We start from the raw sequence: 19,892 nt of genomic DNA on the forward strand, positions 1-19,892 counted from the left end.
TCTGCCCCTCAGTGTTTCTGCCGCTCAGTGTTTCTGCCCCTCAGTGTTTCTGCCCCTCAGTGTCTCTGCCCCTCAGTGTCTCTGCCCCTCAGTGTTTCTGCCGCTCAGTGTTTCTGCCCCTCAGTGTTTCTGCCCCTCAGTGTTTCTGCCCCTCAGTGTTTCTGCCCCTCAGTGTCTCTGCCTCTCAGTGTTTCTGCCGCTCAGTGTCTCTGCCCCTCAGTGTCTCTGCCGCTCAGTGTTTCTGCCGCTCAGTGTTTCTGCCCCTCAGTGTTTCTGCCGCTCAGTGTCTCTGCCCCTCAGTGTCTCTGCCCCTCAGTGTCTCTGCCGCTCAGTGTCTCTGCCGCTCAGTGTTTCTGCCGCTCAGTGTCTCTGCCCCTCAGTGTCTCTGCCGCTCAGTGTCTCTGCCCCTCAGTGTTTCTGCCGCTCAGTGTTTCTGCCCCTCAGTGTTTCTGCCCCTCAGTGTCTCTGCCTCTCAGTGTTTCTGCCGCTCAGTGTTTCTGCCCCTCAGTGTCTCTGCCCCTCAGTGTCTCTGCCGCTCAGTGTCTCTGCCCCTCAGTGTTTCTGCCGCTCAGTGTTTCTGCCCCTCAGTGTTTCTGCCCCTCAGTGTCTCTGCCTCTCAGTGTTTCTGCCGCTCAGTGTCTCTGCCGCTCAGTGTCTCTGCCCCTCAGTGTTTCTGCCCCTCAGTGTTTCTGCCGCTCAGTGTTTCTGCCGCTCAGTGTCTCTGCCCCTCAGTGTTTCTGCCCCTCAGTGTTTCTGCCGCTCAGTGTTTCTGCCGCTCAGTGTCTCTGCCGCTCAGTGTCTCTGCCCCTCAGTGTTTCTGCCCCTCAGTGTTTCTGCCGCTCAGTGTTTCTGCCGCTCAGTGTCTCTGCCCCTCAGTGTCTCTGCCCCTCAGTGTTTCTGCCGCTCAGTGTTTCTGCCTCTCAGTGTTTCTGCCGCTCAGTGTTTCTGCCGCTCAGTGTCTCTGCCCCTCAGTGTTTCTGCCGCTCAGTGTCTCTGCCCCTCAGTGTCTCTGCCTCTCAGTGTCTCTGCCGCTCAGTGTCTCTGCCGCTCAGTGTCTCTGCCCCTCAGTGTTTCTGCCCCTCAGTGTTTCTGCCGCTCAGTGTTTCTGCCGCTCAGTGTCTCTGCCCCTCAGTGTCTCTGCCCCTCAGTGTCTCTGCCGCTCAGTGTCTCTGCCCCTCAGTGTCTCTGCCCCTCAGTGTCTCTGCCTCTCAGTGTTTCTGCCGCTCAGTGTCTCTGCCCCTCAGTGTCTCTGCCCCTTAGTGTTTCTGCCGCTCAGTGTTTCTGCCGCTCAGTGTCTCTGCCCCTCAGTGTCTCTGCCCCTCAGTGTCTCTGCCCCTCAGTGTCTCTGCCGCTCAGTGTCTCTGCCGCTCAGTGTTTCTGCCGCTCAGTGTTTCTGCCACTCAGTGTCTCTGCCACTCAGTGTCTCTGCCCCTCAGTGTCTCTGCCCCTCAGTGTCTCTGCCCCTCAGTGTCTCTGCCGCTCAGTGTTTCTGCCGCTCAGTGTCTCTGCCCCTCAGTGTCTCTGCCGCTCAGTGTCTCTGCCCCTCAGTGTCTCTGCCCCTCAGTGTCTCTGCCCCTCAGTGTCTCTGCCGCTCAGTGTTTCTGCCCCTCAGTGTCTCTGCCCCTCAGTGTCTCTGCCCCTCAGTGTCTCTGCCCCTCAGTGTCTCTGCCCCTCAGTGTCTCTTCCCCTCAGTGTCTCTTCCCCTCAGTGTCTCTGCCCCTCAGTGTCTCTGCCCCTCAGTGTCTCTTCCCCTCAGTGTCTCTGCCCCTCAGTGTCTCTGCCGCTCAGTGTCTCTGCCGCTCAGTGTCTCTGCCGCTCAGTGTCTCTGCCGCTCAGTGTCTCTGCCCCTCAGTGTCTCTTCCCCTCAGTGTCTCTGCCCCTCAGTGTCTCTTCCCCTCAGTGTCTCTGCCCCTCAGTGTCTCTGCCCCTCAGTGTCTCTGCCGCTCAGTGTCTCTGCCCCTCAGTGTCTCTTCCCCTCAGTGTCTCTGCCCCTCAGTGTTTCTGCCGCTCAGTGTCTCTGCCGCTCAGTGTCTCTGCCGCTCAGTGTCTCTGCCGCTCAGTGTCTCTGCCCCTCAGTGTTTCTGCCGCTCAGTGTCTCTGCCGCTCAGTGTTTCTGCCCCTCAGTGTTTCTGCCGCTCTGTGTCTCTGCCGCTCAGTGTCTCTGCCGCTCAGTGTCTCTGCCGCTCAGTGTCTCTGCCGCTCAGTGTTTCTGCCCCTCAGTGTCTCTGCCCCTCAGTGTCTCTGCCGCTCAGTGTTTCTGCCGCTCAGTGTCTCTGCCCCTCAGTGTTTCTGCCGCTCAGTGTCTCTGCCGCTCAGTGTCTCTGCCCCTCAGTGTTTCTGCCGCTCTGTGTTTCTGCCGCTCAGTGTTTCTGCCCCTCAGTGTTTCTGCCCCTCAGTGTTTCTGCCTCTCAGTGTTTCTGCCCCTCAGTGTCTCTGCCCCTCAGTGTCTCTGCCGCTCAGTGTTTCTGCCGCTCAGTGTCTCTGCCGCTCAGTGTTTCTGCCCCTCAGTGTTTCTGCCGCTCAGTGTTTCTGCCGCTCAGTGTCTCTGCCCCTCAGTGTCTCTGCCCCTCAGTGTCTCTGCCCCTCAGTGTTTCTGCCGCTCAGTGTTTCTGCCCCTCAGTGTTTCTGCCCCTCAGTGTCTCTGCCCCTCAGTGTTTCTGCCCCTCAGTGTCTCTACCGCTCAGTGTTTCTGCCCCTCAGTGTCTCTGCCCCTCAGTGTTTCTGCAGCTCAGTGTCTCTGCCCCTCAGTGTCTCTGCCCCTCAGTGTTTCTGCCCCTCAGTGTTTCTGCCGCTCAGTGTCTCTGCCGCTCAGTGTTTCTGCCCCTCAGTGTTTCTGCCGCTCAGTGTTTCTGCCGCTCAGTGTCTCTGCCCCTCAGTGTCTCTGCCCCTCAGTGTCTCTGCCCCTCAGTGTTTCTGCCGCTCAGTGTTTCTGCCCCTCAGTGTTTCTGCCCCTCAGTGTCTCTGCCCCTCAGTGTTTCTGCCCCTCAGTGTCTCTACCGCTCAGTGTTTCTGCCCCTCAGTGTCTCTGCCCCTCAGTGTTTCTGCAGCTCAGTGTCTCTGCCCCTCAGTGTCTCTGCCCCTCAGTGTCTCTGCCCCTCAGTGTTTCTGCCCCTCAGTGTTTCTGCCGATCAGTGTTTCTGCCCCTCAGTGTTTCTGCCCCTCAGTGTTTCTGCCGCTCAGTGTTTCTGCCCCTCAGTGTTTCTGCCGCTCAGTGTCTCTGCCGTTCAGTGTTTCTGCCGCTCAGTGTCTCTGCCCCTCAGTGTCTCTGCCCCTCAGTGTTTCTGCCGCTCAGTGTTTCTGCCTCTCAGTGTTTCTGCCGCTCAGTGTTTCTGCCGCTCAGTGTCTCTGCCCCTCAGTGTTTCTGCCGCTCAGTGTCTCTGCCCCTCAGTGTCTCTGCCTCTCAGTGTCTCTGCCGCTCAGTGTCTCTGCCGCTCAGTGTCTCTGCCCCTCAGTGTTTCTGCCCCTCAGTGTTTCTGCCGCTCAGTGTTTCTGCCGCTCAGTGTCTCTGCCCCTCAGTGTCTCTGCCCCTCAGTGTTTCTGCCGCTCAGTGTTTCTGCCTCTCAGTGTTTCTGCCGCTCAGTGTTTCTGCCGCTCAGTGTCTCTGCCCCTCAGTGTCTCTGCCGCTCAGTGTCTCTGCCCCTCAGTGTTTCTGCCCCTCAGTGTTTCTGCCGCTCAGTGTTTCTGCCGCTCAGTGTCTCTGCCCCTCAGTGTTTCTGCCGCTCAGTGTCTCTGCCCCTCAGTGTTTCTGCCGCTCAGTGTTTCTGCCGCTCAGTGTCTCTGCCCCTCAGTGTTTCTGCCCCTCAGTGTTTCTGCCGCTCAGTGTTTCTGCCGCTCAGTGTCTCTGCCCCTCAGTGTTTCTGCCGCTCAGTGTCTCTGCCCCTCAGTGTTTCTGCCCCTCAGTGTTTCTGCCGCTCAGTGTTTCTGCCCCTCAGTGTTTCTGCCGCTCAGTGTTTCTGCCGCTCAGTGTCTCTGCCCCTCAGTGTTTCTGCCGCTCAGTGTTTCTGCCGCTCAGTGTCTCTGCCCCTCAGTGTTTCTGCCGCTCAGTGTCTCTGCCCCTCAGTGTCTCTGCCCCTCAGTGTCTCTGCCTCTCAGTGTTTCTGCCGCTCAGTGTCTCTGCCCCTCAGTGTCTCTGCCCCTTAGTGTTTCTGCCGCTCAGTGTTTCTGCCGCTCAGTGTCTCTGCCCCTCAGTGTCTCTGCCCCTCAGTGTCTCTGCCCCTCAGTGTCTCTGCCGCTCAGTGTCTCTGCCGCTCAGTGTTTCTGCCACTCAGTGTTTCTGCCACTCAGTGTCTCTGCCACTCAGTGTCTCTGCCCCTCAGTGTCTCTGCCCCTCAGTGTCTCTGCCCCTCAGTGTCTCTGCCGCTCAGTGTTTCTGCCGCTCAGTGTCTCTGCCCCTCAGTGTCTCTGCCGCTCAGTGTCTCTGCCCCTCAGTGTCTCTGCCCCTCAGTGTCTCTGCCCCTCAGTGTCTCTGCCGCTCAGTGTTTCTGCCCCTCAGTGTCTCTGCCCCTCAGTGTCTCTGCCCCTCAGTGTATCTGCCCCTCAGTGTCTCTGCCCCTCAGTGTCTCTTCCCCTCAGTGTCTCTTCCCCTCAGTGTCTCTGCCCCTCAGTGTCTCTGCCCCTCAGTGTCTCTTCCCCTCAGTGTCTCTGCCCCTCAGTGTCTCTGCCGCTCAGTGTCTCTGCCGCTCAGTGTCTCTGCCGCTCAGTGTCTCTGCCGCTCAGTGTCTCTGCCCCTCAGTGTCTCTTCCCCTCAGTGTCTCTGCCCCTCAGTGTCTCTTCCCCTCAGTGTCTCTGCCCCTCAGTGTCTCTGCCCCTCAGTGTCTCTGCCGCTCAGTGTCTCTGCCCCTCAGTGTCTCTTCCCCTCAGTGTCTCTGCCCCTCAGTGTTTCTGCCGCTCAGTGTCTCTGCCGCTCAGTGTCTCTGCCGCTCAGTGTCTCTGCCGCTCAGTGTCTCTGCCCCTCAGTGTTTCTGCCGCTCAGTGTCTCTGCCGCTCAGTGTTTCTGCCCCTCAGTGTTTCTGCCGCTCAGTGTCTCTGCCGCTCAGTGTTTCTGCCCCTCAGTGTTTCTGCCCCTCAGTGTTTCTGCCGCTCTGTGTCTCTGCCGCTCAGTGTCTCTGCCGCTCAGTGTCTCTGCCGCTCAGTGTCTCTGCCGCTCAGTGTTTCTGCCCCTCAGTGTCTCTGCCCCTCAGTGTCTCTGCCGCTCAGTGTTTCTGCCGCTCAGTGTCTCTGCCCCTCAGTGTTTCTGCCGCTCAGTGTCTCTGCCGCTCAGTGTCTCTGCCCCTCAGTGTTTCTGCCGCTCTGTGTCTCTGCCGCTCAGTGTTTCTGCCCCTCAGTGTTTCTGCCCCTCAGTGTTTCTGCCTCTCAGTGTTTCTGCCCCTCAGTGTCTCTGCCCCTCAGTGTCTCTGCCGCTCAGTGTTTCTGCCGCTCAGTGTCTCTGCCGCTCAGTGTTTCTGCCCCTCAGTGTTTCTGCCGCTCAGTGTTTCTGCCGCTCAGTGTCTCTGCCCCTCAGTGTCTCTGCCCCTCAGTGTCTCTGCCCCTCAGTGTTTCTGCCGCTCAGTGTTTCTGCCCCTCAGTGTTTCTGCCCCTCAGTGTCTCTGCCCCTCAGTGTTTCTGCCCCTCAGTGTCTCTACCGCTCAGTGTTTCTGCCCCTCAGTGTCTCTGCCCCTCAGTGTTTCTGCAGCTCAGTGTCTCTGCCCCTCAGTGTCTCTGCCCCTCAGTGTTTCTGCCCCTCAGTGTTTCTGCCGCTCAGTGTCTCTGCCGCTCAGTGTTTCTGCCCCTCAGTGTTTCTGCCGCTCAGTGTTTCTGCCGCTCAGTGTCTCTGCCCCTCAGTGTCTCTGCCCCTCAGTGTCTCTGCCCCTCAGTGTTTCTGCCGCTCAGTGTTTCTGCCCCTCAGTGTTTCTGCCCCTCAGTGTCTCTGCCCCTCAGTGTTTCTGCCCCTCAGTGTCTCTACCGCTCAGTGTTTCTGCCCCTCAGTGTCTCTGCCCCTCAGTGTTTCTGCAGCTCAGTGTCTCTGCCCCTCAGTGTCTCTGCCCCTCAGTGTCTCTGCCCCTCAGTGTTTCTGCCCCTCAGTGTTTCTGCCGATCAGTGTTTCTGCCCCTCAGTGTTTCTGCCCCTCAGTGTTTCTGCCGCTCAGTGTTTCTGCCCCTCAGTGTTTCTGCCGCTCAGTGTCTCTGCCGTTCAGTGTTTCTGCCGCTCAGTGTCTCTGCCCCTCAGTGTCTCTGCCCCTCAGTGTCTCTGCCCCTCAGTGTTTCTGCCCCTCAGTGTTTCTGCCGCTCAGTGTTTCTGCCCCTCAGTGTTTCTGCCGCTCAGTGTCTCTGCCGTTCAGTGTTTCTGCCGCTCAGTGTTTCTGCCGCTCAGTGTCTCTGCCCCTCAGTGTCTCTGCCCCTCAGTGTTTCTGCCCCTCAGTGTCTCTGCCCCTCAGTGTCTCTGCCCCTCAGTGTCTCTGCCCCTCAGTGTTTCTGCCCCTCAGTGTTTCTGCCCCTCAGTGTCTCTGCCCCTCAGTGTTTCTGCCCCTCAGTGTCTCTGCCCCTCAGTGTTTCTGCCGCTCAGTGTTTCTGCCCCTCAGTGTCTCTGCCCCTCAGTGTCTCTGCCCCTCAGTGTTTCTGCCCCTCAGTGTCTCTGCCCCTCAGTGTCTCTGCCGCTCAGTGTCTCTGCCGCTCAGTGTCTCTGCCCCGCAGTGTCTCTGCCCCTCAGTGTCTCTGCCCCTCAGTGTCTCTGCCGCTCAGTGTTTCTGCCGCTTAGTGTTTCTGCCGCTCAGTGTCTCTGCCCCTCAGTGTCTCTGCCCCTCAGTGTATCTGCCCCTCAGTGTCTCTGCCCCTCAGTGTCTCTTCCCCTCAGTGTCTCTTCCCCTCAGTGTCTCTGCCCCTCAGTGTCTCTGCCCCTCAGTGTCTCTTCCCCTCAGTGTCTCTGCCCCTCAGTGTCTCTGCCCCTCAGTGTCTCTGCCGCTCAGTGTTTCTGCCGCTCAGTGTCTCTGCCCCTCAGTGTCTCTGCCCCTCAGTGTCTCTTCCCCTCAGTGTCTCTGCCCCTCAGTGTCTCTGCCCCTCAGTGTCTCTGCCGCTCAGTGTTTCTGCCCCTCAGTGTCTCTGCCCCTCAGTGTCTCTGCCCCTCAGTGTCTCTTCCCCTCAGTGTCTCTGCCCCTCAGTGTCTCTTCCCCTCAGTGTTTCTGCCCCTCAGTGTTTCTGCCGCTCAGTGTCTCTGCCGCTCAGTGTTTCTGCCGCTCAGTGTTTCTGCCGCTCAGTGTCTCTGCCCCTCAGTGTTTCTGCCGCTCAGTGTCTCTGCCCCTCAGTGTTTCTGCCGCTCAGTGTCTCTGCCGCTCAGTGTTTCTGCCCCTCAGTGTTTCTGCCGCTCAGTGTCTCTGCCCCTCAGTGTTTCTGCCGCTCAGTGTCTCTGCCCCTCAGTGTTTCTGCCGCTCAGTGTTTCTGCCGCTCAGTGTTTCTGCCGCTCAGTGTTTCTGCCGCTCAGTGTTTCTGCCCCTCAGTGTTTCTGCCGCTCAGTGTCTCTGCCCCTCAGTGTCTCTGCCCCTCAGTGTCTCTGCCCCTCAGTGTCTCTGCCCCTCAGTGTCTCTGCCCCTCAGTGTTTCTGCCGCTCAGTGTTTCTGCCCCTCAGTGTTTCTGCCCCTCAGTGTCTCTGCCCCTCAGTGTTTCTGCCCCTCAGTGTCTCTGCCCCTCAGTGTTTCTGCCCCTCAGTGTCTCTGCCCCTCAGTGTCTCTGCCCCTCAGTGTTTCTGCCGCTCAGTGTTTCTGCCGCTCAGTGTTTCTGCCCCTCAGTGTTTCTGCCGCTCAGTGTCTCTGCCCCTCAGTGTCTCTGCCCCTCAGTGTCTCTGCCCCTCAGTGTCTCTGCCCCTCAGTGTTTCTGCCGCTCAGTGTTTCTGCCCCTCAGTGTTTCTGCCCCTCAGTGTCTCTGCCCCTCAGTGTTTCTGCCCCTCAGTGTCTCTGCCCCTCAGTGTTTCTGCCCCACAGTGTCTCTGCCCCTCAGTGTCTCTTCCCCTCAGTGTCTATGCCCCTCAGTGTCTCTGCCCCTCAGTGTCTCTGCCCCTCAGTTTCTCTGCCCCTCAGTGTCTCTTCCCCTCAGTGTCTCTGCCCCTCAGTGTTTCTGCCCCTCAGTGTCTCTGCCCCTCAGTGTCTCTGCCCCTCAGTGTCTCTGCCCCTCAGTGTCTCTTCCCCTCAGTGTCTCTGCCCCTCAGTGTCTCTGCCCCTCAGTGTCTCTGCCCCTCAGTTTCTCTGCCCCTCAGTGTCTCTTCCCCTCAGTGTCTCTTCCCCTCAGTGTCTCTGCCCCTCAGTGTTTCTGCCCCTCAGTGTCTCTGCCGCTCAGTGTTTCTGCCCCTCAGTGTCTCTTCCCCTCAGTGTTTCTGCCGCTCAGTGTCTCTGCCGCTCAGTGTTTCTGCCTCAGTGTCTCTTCCCCTCAGTGTTTCTGCCTCAGTGTCTCTTCCCCTCAGTGTTTCTGCCCCTCAGTGTCTCTGCCCCTCAGTGTCTCTGCCGCTCAGTGTCTCTGCCGCTCAGTGTTTCTGCCGCTCAGTGTTTCTGCCGCTCAGTGTTTCTGCCGCTCAGTGTCTCTGCCCCTCAGTGTCTCTGCCGCTCAGTGTCTCTGCCGCTCAGTGTTTCTGCCCCTCAGTGTTTCTGCCCCTCAGTGTCTCTGCCGCTCAGTGTCTCTGCCGCTCAGTGTTTCTGCCCCTCAGTGTTTCTGCCCCTCAGTGTCTCTGCCGCTCAGTGTCTCTGCCGCTCAGTGTTTCTGCCGCTCAGTGTCTCTGCCGCTCAGTGTCTCTGCCGCTCAGTGTTTCTGCCCCTCAGTGTTTCTGCCCCTCAGTGTCTCTGCCGCTCAGTGTCTCTGCCGCTCAGTGTTTCTGCCGCTCAGTGTTTCTGCCCCTCAGTGTTTCTGCCCCTCAGTGTCTCTGCCGCTCAGTGTCTCTGCCGCTCAGTGTTTCTGCCGCTCAGTGTTTCTGCCGCTCAGTGTCTCTGCCCCTCAGTGTCTCTGCCGCTCAGTGTCTCTGCCCCTCAGTGTTTCTGCCCCTCAGTGTTTCTGCCCCTCAGTGTTTCTGCCGCTCAGTGTCTCTTCCCCTCAGTGTCTCTGCCCCTCAGTGTCTCTGCCCCTCAGTGTCTCTGCCCCTCAGTGTCTCTGCCGCTCAGTGTCTCTGCCGCTCAGTGTTTCTGCCCCTCAGTGTTTCTGCCCCTCAGTGTCTCTGCCGCTCAGTGTCTCTGCCGCTCAGTGTTTCTGCCGCTCAGTGTTTCTGCCGCTCAGTGTCTCTGCCCCTCAGTGTCTCTGCCGCTCAGTGTCTCTGCCCCTCAGTGTCTCTGCCCCTCAGTGTCTCTGCCCCTCAGTGTCTCTGCCGCTCAGTGTCTCTGCCCCTCAGTGTCTCTGCCCCTCAGTTTCTCTGCCCCTCAGTGTCTCTTCCCCTCAGTGTTTCTGCCCCTCAGTGTCTCTGCCGCTCAGTGTCTCTGCCCCTCAGTGTCTCTGCCCCTCAGTGTCTCTGCCCCTCAGTGTCTCTGCCCCTCAGTGTCTCTGCCCCTCAGTGTCTCTGCCCCTCAGTGTCTCTTCCCCTCAGTGTCTCTGCCCCTCAGTGTCTCTGCCCCTCAGTGTCTCTTCCCCTCAGTGTCTCTGCCCCTCAGTGTCTCTGCCGCTCAGTGTCTCTGCCCCTCAGTGTCTCTGCCCCTCAGTGTCTCTGCCCCTCAGTGTCTCTGCCCCTCAGTGTCTCTGCCCCTCAGTGTCTCTGCCCCTCAGTGTCTCTTCCCCTCAGTGTCTCTGCCCCTCAGTGTCTCTGCCCCTCAGTGTCTCTTCCCCTCAGTGTCTCTGCCCAGTGTTTATGCCATTTGTCATCAGAGAAGAGATGCTGCAAGAGGAAGTTATTCTGATACAAGATTACTAACACAATTATGATGTGCACCGATTAATCCTTTAGAATAAATTGCAATATTACATAAAAAAGACTCTCTCTCTCTCTCTCTCTATCTCTCTCTCTCTCTCTCTCTCTCTCTCTCTCTCTCTCTCTCAGGCTGTCAGCTGAATGGGACGTCCTACAACAGTTCCCATCACTGGATCAGTCCTGTCAAACCCTGTGTCACACACACCTGTCAGGTGCGCCGATCACCCTCAAACATCCAACACTGACACACTGTAGTCCAGAAGTTGAACAAACTGACCAAGATCAGCCTGATGTACATCTGGAGTAATACAGCAGACTGATCGCTTGTCTTGTTGACTTGTCACTAAACAACTAGATTTAAATGTAGATGAACCTGTGATTTTACCGCACACACAATATGTGCTTTCTCATATTTAAGTCACTGAGAGTCACATCATGTCAGAGTAAAGACTGAAGAGGATGTTTAAGGTGATGTAGTTGTTGTGTGTACAGGAAGGAGTCGTCACTGAAGCAGAGATGAGGTGCGTCATTCACTGTAAAAACCCCAGAATACACCCGAAGCGATGCTGCCCAACCTGCCCGGGTCAGTGTGTGTGTGAGTGTGTGTGTGTGTGTGTGTTTTCTTATGCCGTTTATTTCTTCAGAAAAAGGGAAACATGTTATGAACAACATTCTAGATATTAATATGCACAACACTTCCTCAATAATGTCACATGATTAAACTATCCACGAAGCTGTTTGTGTGTTGGCTGTTGTCTGTTGGCTCAACACACGAAGTGTGTTGAATATCTCTGCTAATCAGATTCTCACCAGCGCTTGTTGACATGTTATATCTTCACAGGATGTATTTTCGAGGGGAAGTTGTATAAAGAAGATGAAGAATTTAATCCTGAAGGGAATCCCTGTATTAAATGTATCTGCACTGTGAGTTTATCTGCTAAACACTGTTCCCAGATCAGTCACAACCAAACACTCTTTACACTGGCCAAACCATAGCAGCCCTTCTCCACTTTCAAAATGATAATAATAATAGTAAATGTAATTCCATGTTGTATAGAAGCATCTGTTGCTCTCTCTCTCTGACATTAGTGTGTGTGTGTGTGTGTGTGTGTGTGTGTGTGTGTGTGTGTGTGTGTGTTTCAGGGAGGTCACAGCATGTGTCAGAAGGTGGTGTGTCCTGTCCTGTCCTGCCCGTCTCATCTCACACACACACCGGCGGGTCACTGCTGTCCCAGATGCCGTGGTGAGTTTCTCAACACCCACACACTTCCAGAACCTCAGTACACACTAACTCACGCCGTCCTCTATGACAGATCTCACACACACACACACACACACACACACACACACACACACACACACACACACACACACACACACACACACACACACACACACACACTATACTAGATATTTCCCCCACATTGCACATGCAACAAACCATCCAAATATTAAATGAATCTTCATATCAGATATTTAGTCATTCTTCAATCCGATCTCTGATTCATTGCAATCCCAGACAGCAATAGTGTCGGGCCGGATCTGGTGGAATCCACACGTGGGCCGGATCTGGGCCGACACTCTGTTGCTGTCTGGGATTGCAATGAATCAGAGATCAGAAGTTGGATAAATAATTGCCGAGCAACTCCCACACATCGAAACAAGCGGTTTCCACTCATCAGTTCAGCAAAATGAGTCTGGCCTTCCCTTCTAACAAACTTTCTCTGTCAGCCGAACCCTTTAGATGCTAAATGTTTTGTCCACTGCTGTACATAATGTCAGAGATAAAATCTGATTTTCTGGTAAAAGGTTATAATAAAAATTATATGCAGGAAGAAAAGTATATCAAAATTAGGGTTGGGTATCGTTTGAACTTAAGCGATTCTGATTTCGATTCTGCTTATTGATTTCGATTCTTAGCGATTCCTAATTTTAATTCCAATAAAGTAAAAAAAAAAAAAACCTTAGATATCATTTGTGTTTATTGCAAAACTTATTGCAAAACATTTAATTTTAGCTGAATATCATGACCAAAACTCAACAGGCTAAAGAACACTTTGCCTGTGGTTTAAAAATACCATAAAAAACAACTAGCCGAACTAATATAACTGGCAAGCATCATTGCTGTCCGTCCCCTGCAGGTCAGAGGAAGGTGTTCGACTTGTCTCCGGGCAGCTGTCTCTTCCACAGCGAGGTGTACGAGAACGGCTCCTCCATCAGCCACGACGCCTGCACCGTCTGCACGTGTGTGGACTCTACGGTGGCCTGCAGGAGGACATGCTCCGCGCCCGGCACCTGTCGGGGCTCCGCGTGCTGTGAGGAGTGCCACACTCACCTGAAGATGGAGGAGGTGAAGTACTGCAGGGTGAAGAGCAAGATCTACAGGGTGAGGCGTCCACGGGCACCGCTCATCCCGACAGCAACATGAGAGGCTTCCGCACCGGGTAGTTCTAGGGACTCAGTTATAGGAACTCTAACTCCCCGAGAACTGACAGTTCCCCTAGGAACGTTTCCCTGGTTGCATTCGCATCGCCAGAATGATCTCTGTAGTGACGTAAGCAATGCTTGTTGTTGCGACTTTTATTTTGATGGCGCGGCGCCATCTGAGAACGCCAGAGCTCAAATTCTCCTGTTCATTAGTTTACGATTCGTCTAACAGTCCCGTCTAACACGTTATTAGATAGAACTGTCACATAGAAAGTAGACAGTAATGTAAAGTTATTAGCGTATGCCGTGTGTTTGGTGTCCAGTGTTGCTGAGCAGAAGTACAGAATCATGTTTCTCTTGTTGGGTTTTCTCCTCAGAGTAAAGGTTGAGAGGTCCATCTATCACTGTTTTACATGTTCGTAGAGTTAGTTTCTGGAGACAATATATAGGCTGTAATCTGTGTGTTTACACAGCCTTTTTTAAAACGTCAGGTGCTGGTGTTTCGCATGCGTTCAGCCAATCAGTGAACACTTCGTCACGATAGTTCCTAGTGCTGGTTTAAGCCGTGTTTCCACCGCGGGAACTTTCCCCAGGAACTGGGAACTGTGGGCTGGGACTCGGTGTGTTTACACCGCAGGAATCAGGGTCTAAATGAAGTTCCGGGTAAATATTTCCACCTCAGAAAGTCCCTGCTGGCGAGGTAGTGCTTTTCATGAAGTTCAGGAACTTTCGGGGGCGGGACTTGTGCGCTGAAGATGCTGATTGGTTGTGTTCACACCGCATTTTGATTGGATGACTCCACGCCGCATTCTATTTTAACCGGCATTTTAAAAAATCTATTGCGGTTCTTCATGCAGTAAGAGTCTGTCTGCAAATATGGAATAAAAACAAATGGATAAAACACACAGCTGGACCGACGACGAGGTTCAGGCTTTATTAAGCGTATTTGTGTAACAGGAGATTTTCTGCGCGGTCGTCCCAGCCGTCTCACGGTCAATGTCCGCATCGTCTAATTTTATAGCATTACGAGCTTTCTGAACACGCTTTAGTATCAGTGCTCGTCTCTTTTCTGCCGTTAATTACCTCGTTACTAAACCAGAACATCACAAACACCTGCAGCACAGTTTCAATCTCCTCCATACTTACTATAAATGTGGCGCTCAAAGCTGATTACTGTCCGTCCAGACTGGGAGGAGCCGTCGCGCAGTTTATAATCTTCCCGGTACTTTAGACCGCGGAGTAAACGCAGAGAGCAACCGGTCTGGGGCGAAAAAAGTTCCTGGGAAAAATTGTTCCGGGTCATTTCAGTGGAAACGCGGCATTAGACCGACTCTGAAGGAGGAGTACATTAGTTCCTACTAAAGGAGTTCCTAGAACTAAAATCGTTCCTAGTTCCTGCGGTGCGAACGCGCCAAAATCCGGGAGCTTCCACCAATAGTTCTAGTACCATGAAAAGGTTCCTCCGGTGCGAAAGTCCGTATAGTGTCGGCCCAGATCCGGTACACGCTGAATCCACATGTGGGCCGGATCTGGGTCCGCACTGTTGCTCTCTGGGATGCGTGTGGACAATATGATGAACTGGTTGATGAAGCCTGCATATATCAAGAGAATGAGTGTGTGTCTTCGTCTCTCAGGACGGGGACAGATGGTCGTCGCTGAACTGTTCTCTGTGCACATGTGTTCAGGGGAATATTGAGTGTCAGCCCAAGATTTGTGTTCCTATTACCAGCTGTCCCTCGGTAAGTCCTGCTCTACACGCCGCATGAAGACACCTCCACCAGTCCTCCTCTATATATCAGCGCTGTCGGGCAGAAACCTCTGTGTACAAAACTGCTACTTTTCAGGAAATGGGGAAAACACGATATATTTTTGAATAATTAAACACTGTGTTGATATTGTGGCTTTATATATGCGCAGACACACGTGTCATTATATTATTATTTGACATAAATCAAGCTCAAATGGAGTTAATAGTGTTTAAGAGCGCCCACGTCTGAGACAGTAATAAGTGCATCGAGTTACGTTTTCATCTTATAAAGTTTATTGTAGCGACACTGTTAAAGACAGTTCTGGCTGTGACCCGACGACCGATGCCAGATTAAGATCATCTTCTCCGCTCCTCAAATACATAAAACATTAACCTTCATATTTTTATAGTGTTATTCAGTTATTCAAAGAAGCAGTTCTTTATTATCATCGCATTGCAAACAAGCAGAGCCGCTTTAACTGTGTGCAGCCCTTCATACATTATAGAGGTGGGCGGAGTTATGAGGTTTGACTGACAGTCTGAGGAGCCAATGGAGTTATGAGGTTTAGTCACAAGCTCTTTTTAATACTTTTCATTGGTTAAAAATTTTCAAAACTCCTAGATGGACATAAAGGGTGACCAATAGTAATTAATTTACAATTCAGACACATTATTTTGTGACTAGTTACTCTCAACATTTCTTATGGATTTGTTCTGGATGTTATAACCAAAGACTTTATATATAGAAAGACAGTGCACTCGATTTATTTATGAATGGGAGAAAGTGTAATGTGCAATATTGTGGAATAAGTCCCGCCTTCTAAAGAAAAGAGCCAATCGATGATTGGTAAAGTCATCGCAAATATGGCCGCCGAGTGAGCAGACCTTCTGTGAAAGGCACATTGTTATACGCAACTCTCTCTGCAAGTCTCTTTACAATGTGTTGTCTTGCAGAATAAGATCCTGAATCGCACCGGCTGCTGTCCTGTCTGCACCGACAGTAAGTTATCTTCTGTACTCCGTCATCCTGCTGTGAAGTGCACCAGAAGAAGACTTCAAAATATATTGTGAACTGTCAAACTCAGTTTTTATAAAAGGACAGATTTTCTGTTCGATCAACAGTTGTTCTGTTTTACACCCGTCACACACTCAACAGTGTATCTTTCTATTAAACATGATAAGTGCTATATGTTTGCACACAAATATGCAGTCTTTATAACATACCACAGTGATCGTACACGGTGCTTGAAGTGCTTGAATTTGACTTTTTGAAATGTAAGTCCTGGAAAACCTTTGAAAACAACCATATTTATGAAGAGGTGCTTGAAAGTGCTTAAATTCTTGATAATTTCTTTCGAAAATTGTTTCGCACAATTATCGCTGAGATTTCGAGCTATTTTGCTTGGCGAAAAAATCAGTTTGAATAAGGAAGGCAATTTCTTTTTCATAGTATCCTTTCAACGGTTAAGGGGATTCCCATGTCTGATAATGGATTGATCTCTATGAAGTAAAACATCAGATATCCATCCCTCTCTCCATCCCTCTCTCCATCCCTCCTCTCTCCATCCCTCTCTTCATCCCTCTCTTCATCCCTCTCTCCATCCCTCTCTCATCCCTCTCTCCATCCCTCTCTCATCCCTCTCTCCATCCCTCCTCTCTCCATCCCTCTCTCATCCCTCTCTCCATCCCTCCTCTCTCCATCCCTCTCTCCATCCCTCTCTTCATCCCTCTCTTCATCCCTCTCTCCATCCCTCTCTTCATCCCTCTCTTCATCCCTCTCTTCATCCCTCTCTTCATCCCTCTCTCCATCCCTCTCTCCATCCCTCTCTCATCCCTCTCTCCATCCCTCCTCTCTCATCCATCCCTCTCTCATCCCTCTCTCCCTCTCTCCACAGAGCCAGGCGTGTGCACCGTGTTCGGAGACCCGCACTACAACACGTTTGACGGCCGCACGTTTAACTTCCAGGGCCGGTGTAAGTACGTGCTCACTAAAGACTGCTCTCCGGCGGCCAGCTTCACGGTGCTGGTGAAGAACGACGCCCGGCGCACGCGCTCCTTCTCGTGGACCACATCAGTGGAGCTGCACACGTCAGGCCTGAGCATCAGCCTCCACCAACACCTGACCGTACGGCACAACGGCACACGCGTCGCGCTGCCCTTCCACAGCACCGGGGTCCACATCGACCTGGACGGGTACCTGCTCAAACTCACCACCATCGCAGGTGAGACCAGTACACTACACGAGGACTCTGCGGTGTCCATCTCCATCTGTGTGAGTGTGTGTGTGATCATGAGACGCTCCAGTTCTTCTCTATATCAGTGTCAGTGTGTCTGAACTCCTGAAACTTGAGTTTCTTCCGGGAACGAACACGTCACAATATTCCTCATTATAATAATTAATGCGCAGAATAAAAGGGGCGGGGCCTAGTTGAGTTGGTCAGTAGTGTGTTAAACTGGCGGTTATGGGAAGGGGCGGGACATTTCCCAAACACACTCGAAGCGCTCGGCCAATCACAACACTGGAGAATATGAGGAGAATAATCAACATTACAGCAGGAGAACCTGTTCTAGTCGAGCCTGAACTACAGCAAGACTAAGAAAGGGCAGAATATGGGCTCTTTAACCTTCATTTAATTGATGGACCAGATGCTTATTGCATAGTGACTGCATTAGAGCTGGGAGATAATATACTTTATATTTAGCAACAATACAAGCAATCAAGCAGTTGAAATATGTTGTACAGTATATATTTCCCTATGCAATATTCCTGTATGCATGCAGTGAAGTGGGACATATTGTCCAGCTGTCATTCTGACCAATATTGATTTGTCAAGTCTTCTTTAAGCTGCACTGCTGCTGGTTTGAACGTTTGCAGTGTCAGAATGAAGCAATGTAAGATTAGGTGCCGAACAGAGTTGACCCTTGGACTCGCAGCACGACTGTGATTTCATTAACATCTGTGTGACGTTGATCTGTGCAACCTTTGTGCTAGCGGCTCGAATCACTCGTTCACAGCAGACCGAGATCAGCTCTCCTCCGCTTCAATAGAGCATGTTCCCTTTACAGGGATTATTCTATGAAAATACAGCTTCATACTAGCAATTCAGCATGTTCATTTCTACAGCGCGTTATACAATACTAATAGTTTAAAATGAGCTTCACATTAATAAAGGGCAAAATAACAACATTGTTCAATTATGATAATTCAGTGTCATCTGTAAAGCAGCTCTACAGTGTTCATGATAGTGCTGCTATTCGCTCAATGCACTTCAATAACAGTGTCAGTTTTGCACAATTGATCAATTATGAAACAAGTCCAATTCAGTTATAAGCAGAAAACTTAACATTCCCAGCTGTTATTTGGTCTTTAATAATGTTCTCAAAACATTTGCACAAAAACATTATTTATACATACTTCATGGAGCATTTTCTCTGAAATGTTTTGGGCGTTCCTCTAATATTTTTTCAATGTTACTACTTGTTAGGGTTATGGAATATTCCCTTAATGTTCGAATAACATTTTCAAAACATGTAAAACTGGACTCATAACTCAGATAGTGTATGTTAACTGTAGCTAGTGTGTAATGTCGTGTTGTCTAACTGTAGTTAGTGTGTAATGTTGTGTTTTCTAACTGTAGTTAGTGTGTAGTGTTGTGTTTTCTAACTGTAGTTAGTGTGTAATGTTGTGTTTTCTAACTGTAGTTAGTGTGTAATGTTGTGTTTTCTAACTGTAGTTAGTGTGTAATGTTGTGTTTTCTAACTGTAGTTAGTGTGTAATGTTGTGTTTTCTAACTGTAGTTAGTGTGTAATGTTGTGTTGTCTAACTGTAGTTAGTGTGTAATGTTGTGTTGTCTAACTGTAGTTAGTGTGTAATGTTGTGTTGTGTTTTCTAACTGTAGTTAGTGTGTAATGTTGTGTTGTCTAACTGTAGTTAGTGTGTAATGTTGTGTTGTGTTTTCTAACTGTAGTTAGTGTGTAATGTTGTGTTGTCTAACTGTAGTTAGTGTGTAATGTTGTGTTGTCTAACTGTAGTTAGTGTGTAATGTTGTGTTTTCTAACTGTAGTTAGTGTGTAATGTTGTGTTTTCTAACTGTAGTTAGTGTGTAATGTTGTGTTTGATCATAAACAACATCTGCAGAGTTACAACGCTCAAAGTTCAGAGCAAAGGGAGATATTTGCTTTTAATAGAATAGTTTACAACAAACGGCTGGTAGGAACTACACGAGCTTCTTCACGGGTTAGTGACATCACCAACCCTAAAATGTACATAAATTTAATCTGGATTGAAAGCATTTATTGTCATTGTATTTGCATACTTAATTTTATATACCAATAAGACCAAAGAAATGTCCATAGATTTTAGAAAGTCACAGCAAACAATCGATACTTTCATCAATGGGGAGATTATTCAGGTCGTTACAAACTATAAATATCTTGGCATTGTACTGGACAACAAACTTAAATGGGACTCTTGGACTGATCTTCTGCACACTAAAACACAGCAAAGAATGTACTTCTTAAAGAAACTGCTTGTTTTTAATGTCAATAACAAAATGCTTCAGATGTTTTATACTGCTTTTATTGAAAGTGTTTTAACTTGCTGTATCATTTGTTGGTTCGGAAATGCCACACAAGCACAGAAAAACATAATCATAAAAACAGTCACCACTGCTATCAAGCTGCTTGGGATAACATTACCAAGCATTGAACACATCTACAAAGACAGAATGTTGAAAAAAGCCAATAACATTGTATGTGATCACACACACCCATTAGCATCCCATTTTAATCTACTACCATCTAGGCGTCGTTTCTACCCACCTCTTATGACCAAGAACAGATCCAAATTTTCTTTTGTACCGCAAGCCATTAAAGCCTTAAAACAATTGAAATAAGCTATCTGTCCGGCTGGCATTGTTAGACCCAAGGGTGTATAGTGTATTATTATAGTTATTATGTATTTTAGTGTTTTGTAGTGCATTGTATTGTTTGTGTCATATGTTTGTCATGTAGTGCCTTGCGACTGCGCCGCAAACCCGATTGCCCCACGGGGACAATAAAGTTCTTCTACTACTACTACTACAACGAAATTATGAGCGCTGCTCCTGAACGATGTTTGAAAGATATACATATAACCTTATAACCAGACAACCATATAACCACAACAAGAAATAAACTCTAGACTATATAGTTACAGACTTAGTATTCACATTAACCTCTTAATTAGTGCATTTGTTTTAAGTCCTAATAATTGTGTACCGGATGTGGTCCGGATCTGGGCCGACACTATGTTGCTATTTGGGTCTAGGCACCATTAAAGATAGCCTGGCTCCGCCCTCCTACTTACTTCCGCTCAATTTAAATTTTCCTTCAGTACTACGTCTGGGATTGTGATATATTCTTTTTTTTTTTGTAAATGAAGTTTTTATTGGTTTTCTTTATACATAACACAAACATACCAAAAATAAAATAAAAATAAAAAATAAAAAATATGTAAAAAAATAATAAATAAGTACAACAATCAAGATAATAATAATAATACTAATTATAGAAATTACACTTTATACACAACAGTGTAGGCAAGTTACCATTCAAGCATTTAGTCATCCTTCAAAGTAACCAACTGAATAAACTTCTCCCACATGTCAACATCTCTATATTTTCCGTTCACTTTAGCTAACATTCTTTCATATGATACATTATCCACCATAAATTCAATCCACATTTTAAATGAAGGACATTGAATATCTTTCCAAAATCGGAGTATCAATCGTACTGCCGTAATTACACCCACAGTAACAAGGGGAAACTCTTTATTTTTAATCTGGGGAATCTCAGATTTATCTCCTAAAAGGCAAATCCTTGATGAAAT

At 50.3% G+C, this 19,892-nt stretch overlaps 1 protein-coding gene across 1 annotated transcript in view; it reads left to right on the forward strand.

Annotated features, from left to right (window-relative positions):
* Positions 1 to 19,892, forward strand: part of bmper (BMP binding endothelial regulator) — a 35,138-nt gene that overhangs the window by 7,134 nt on the left and 8,112 nt on the right. Inside the window, exons 4-11 of the mRNA XM_079625722.1 lie at positions 9,976 to 10,058; positions 10,339 to 10,429; positions 10,688 to 10,770; positions 10,990 to 11,089; positions 11,988 to 12,232; positions 13,908 to 14,012; positions 14,975 to 15,020; positions 15,916 to 16,242. Of these exons, the coding sequence (XP_079481848.1) occupies positions 9,976 to 10,058; positions 10,339 to 10,429; positions 10,688 to 10,770; positions 10,990 to 11,089; positions 11,988 to 12,232; positions 13,908 to 14,012; positions 14,975 to 15,020; positions 15,916 to 16,242 (1,080 nt within the window). The remainder of the gene's footprint in view (positions 1 to 9,975; positions 10,059 to 10,338; positions 10,430 to 10,687; positions 10,771 to 10,989; positions 11,090 to 11,987; positions 12,233 to 13,907; positions 14,013 to 14,974; positions 15,021 to 15,915; positions 16,243 to 19,892) is intronic.

Source organism: Phoxinus phoxinus (assembly GCF_949152265.1).
Source record: "Phoxinus phoxinus genome assembly, chromosome: 10".
Taxonomy (NCBI): Eukaryota; Metazoa; Chordata; class Actinopteri; order Cypriniformes; family Leuciscidae; genus Phoxinus; species Phoxinus phoxinus.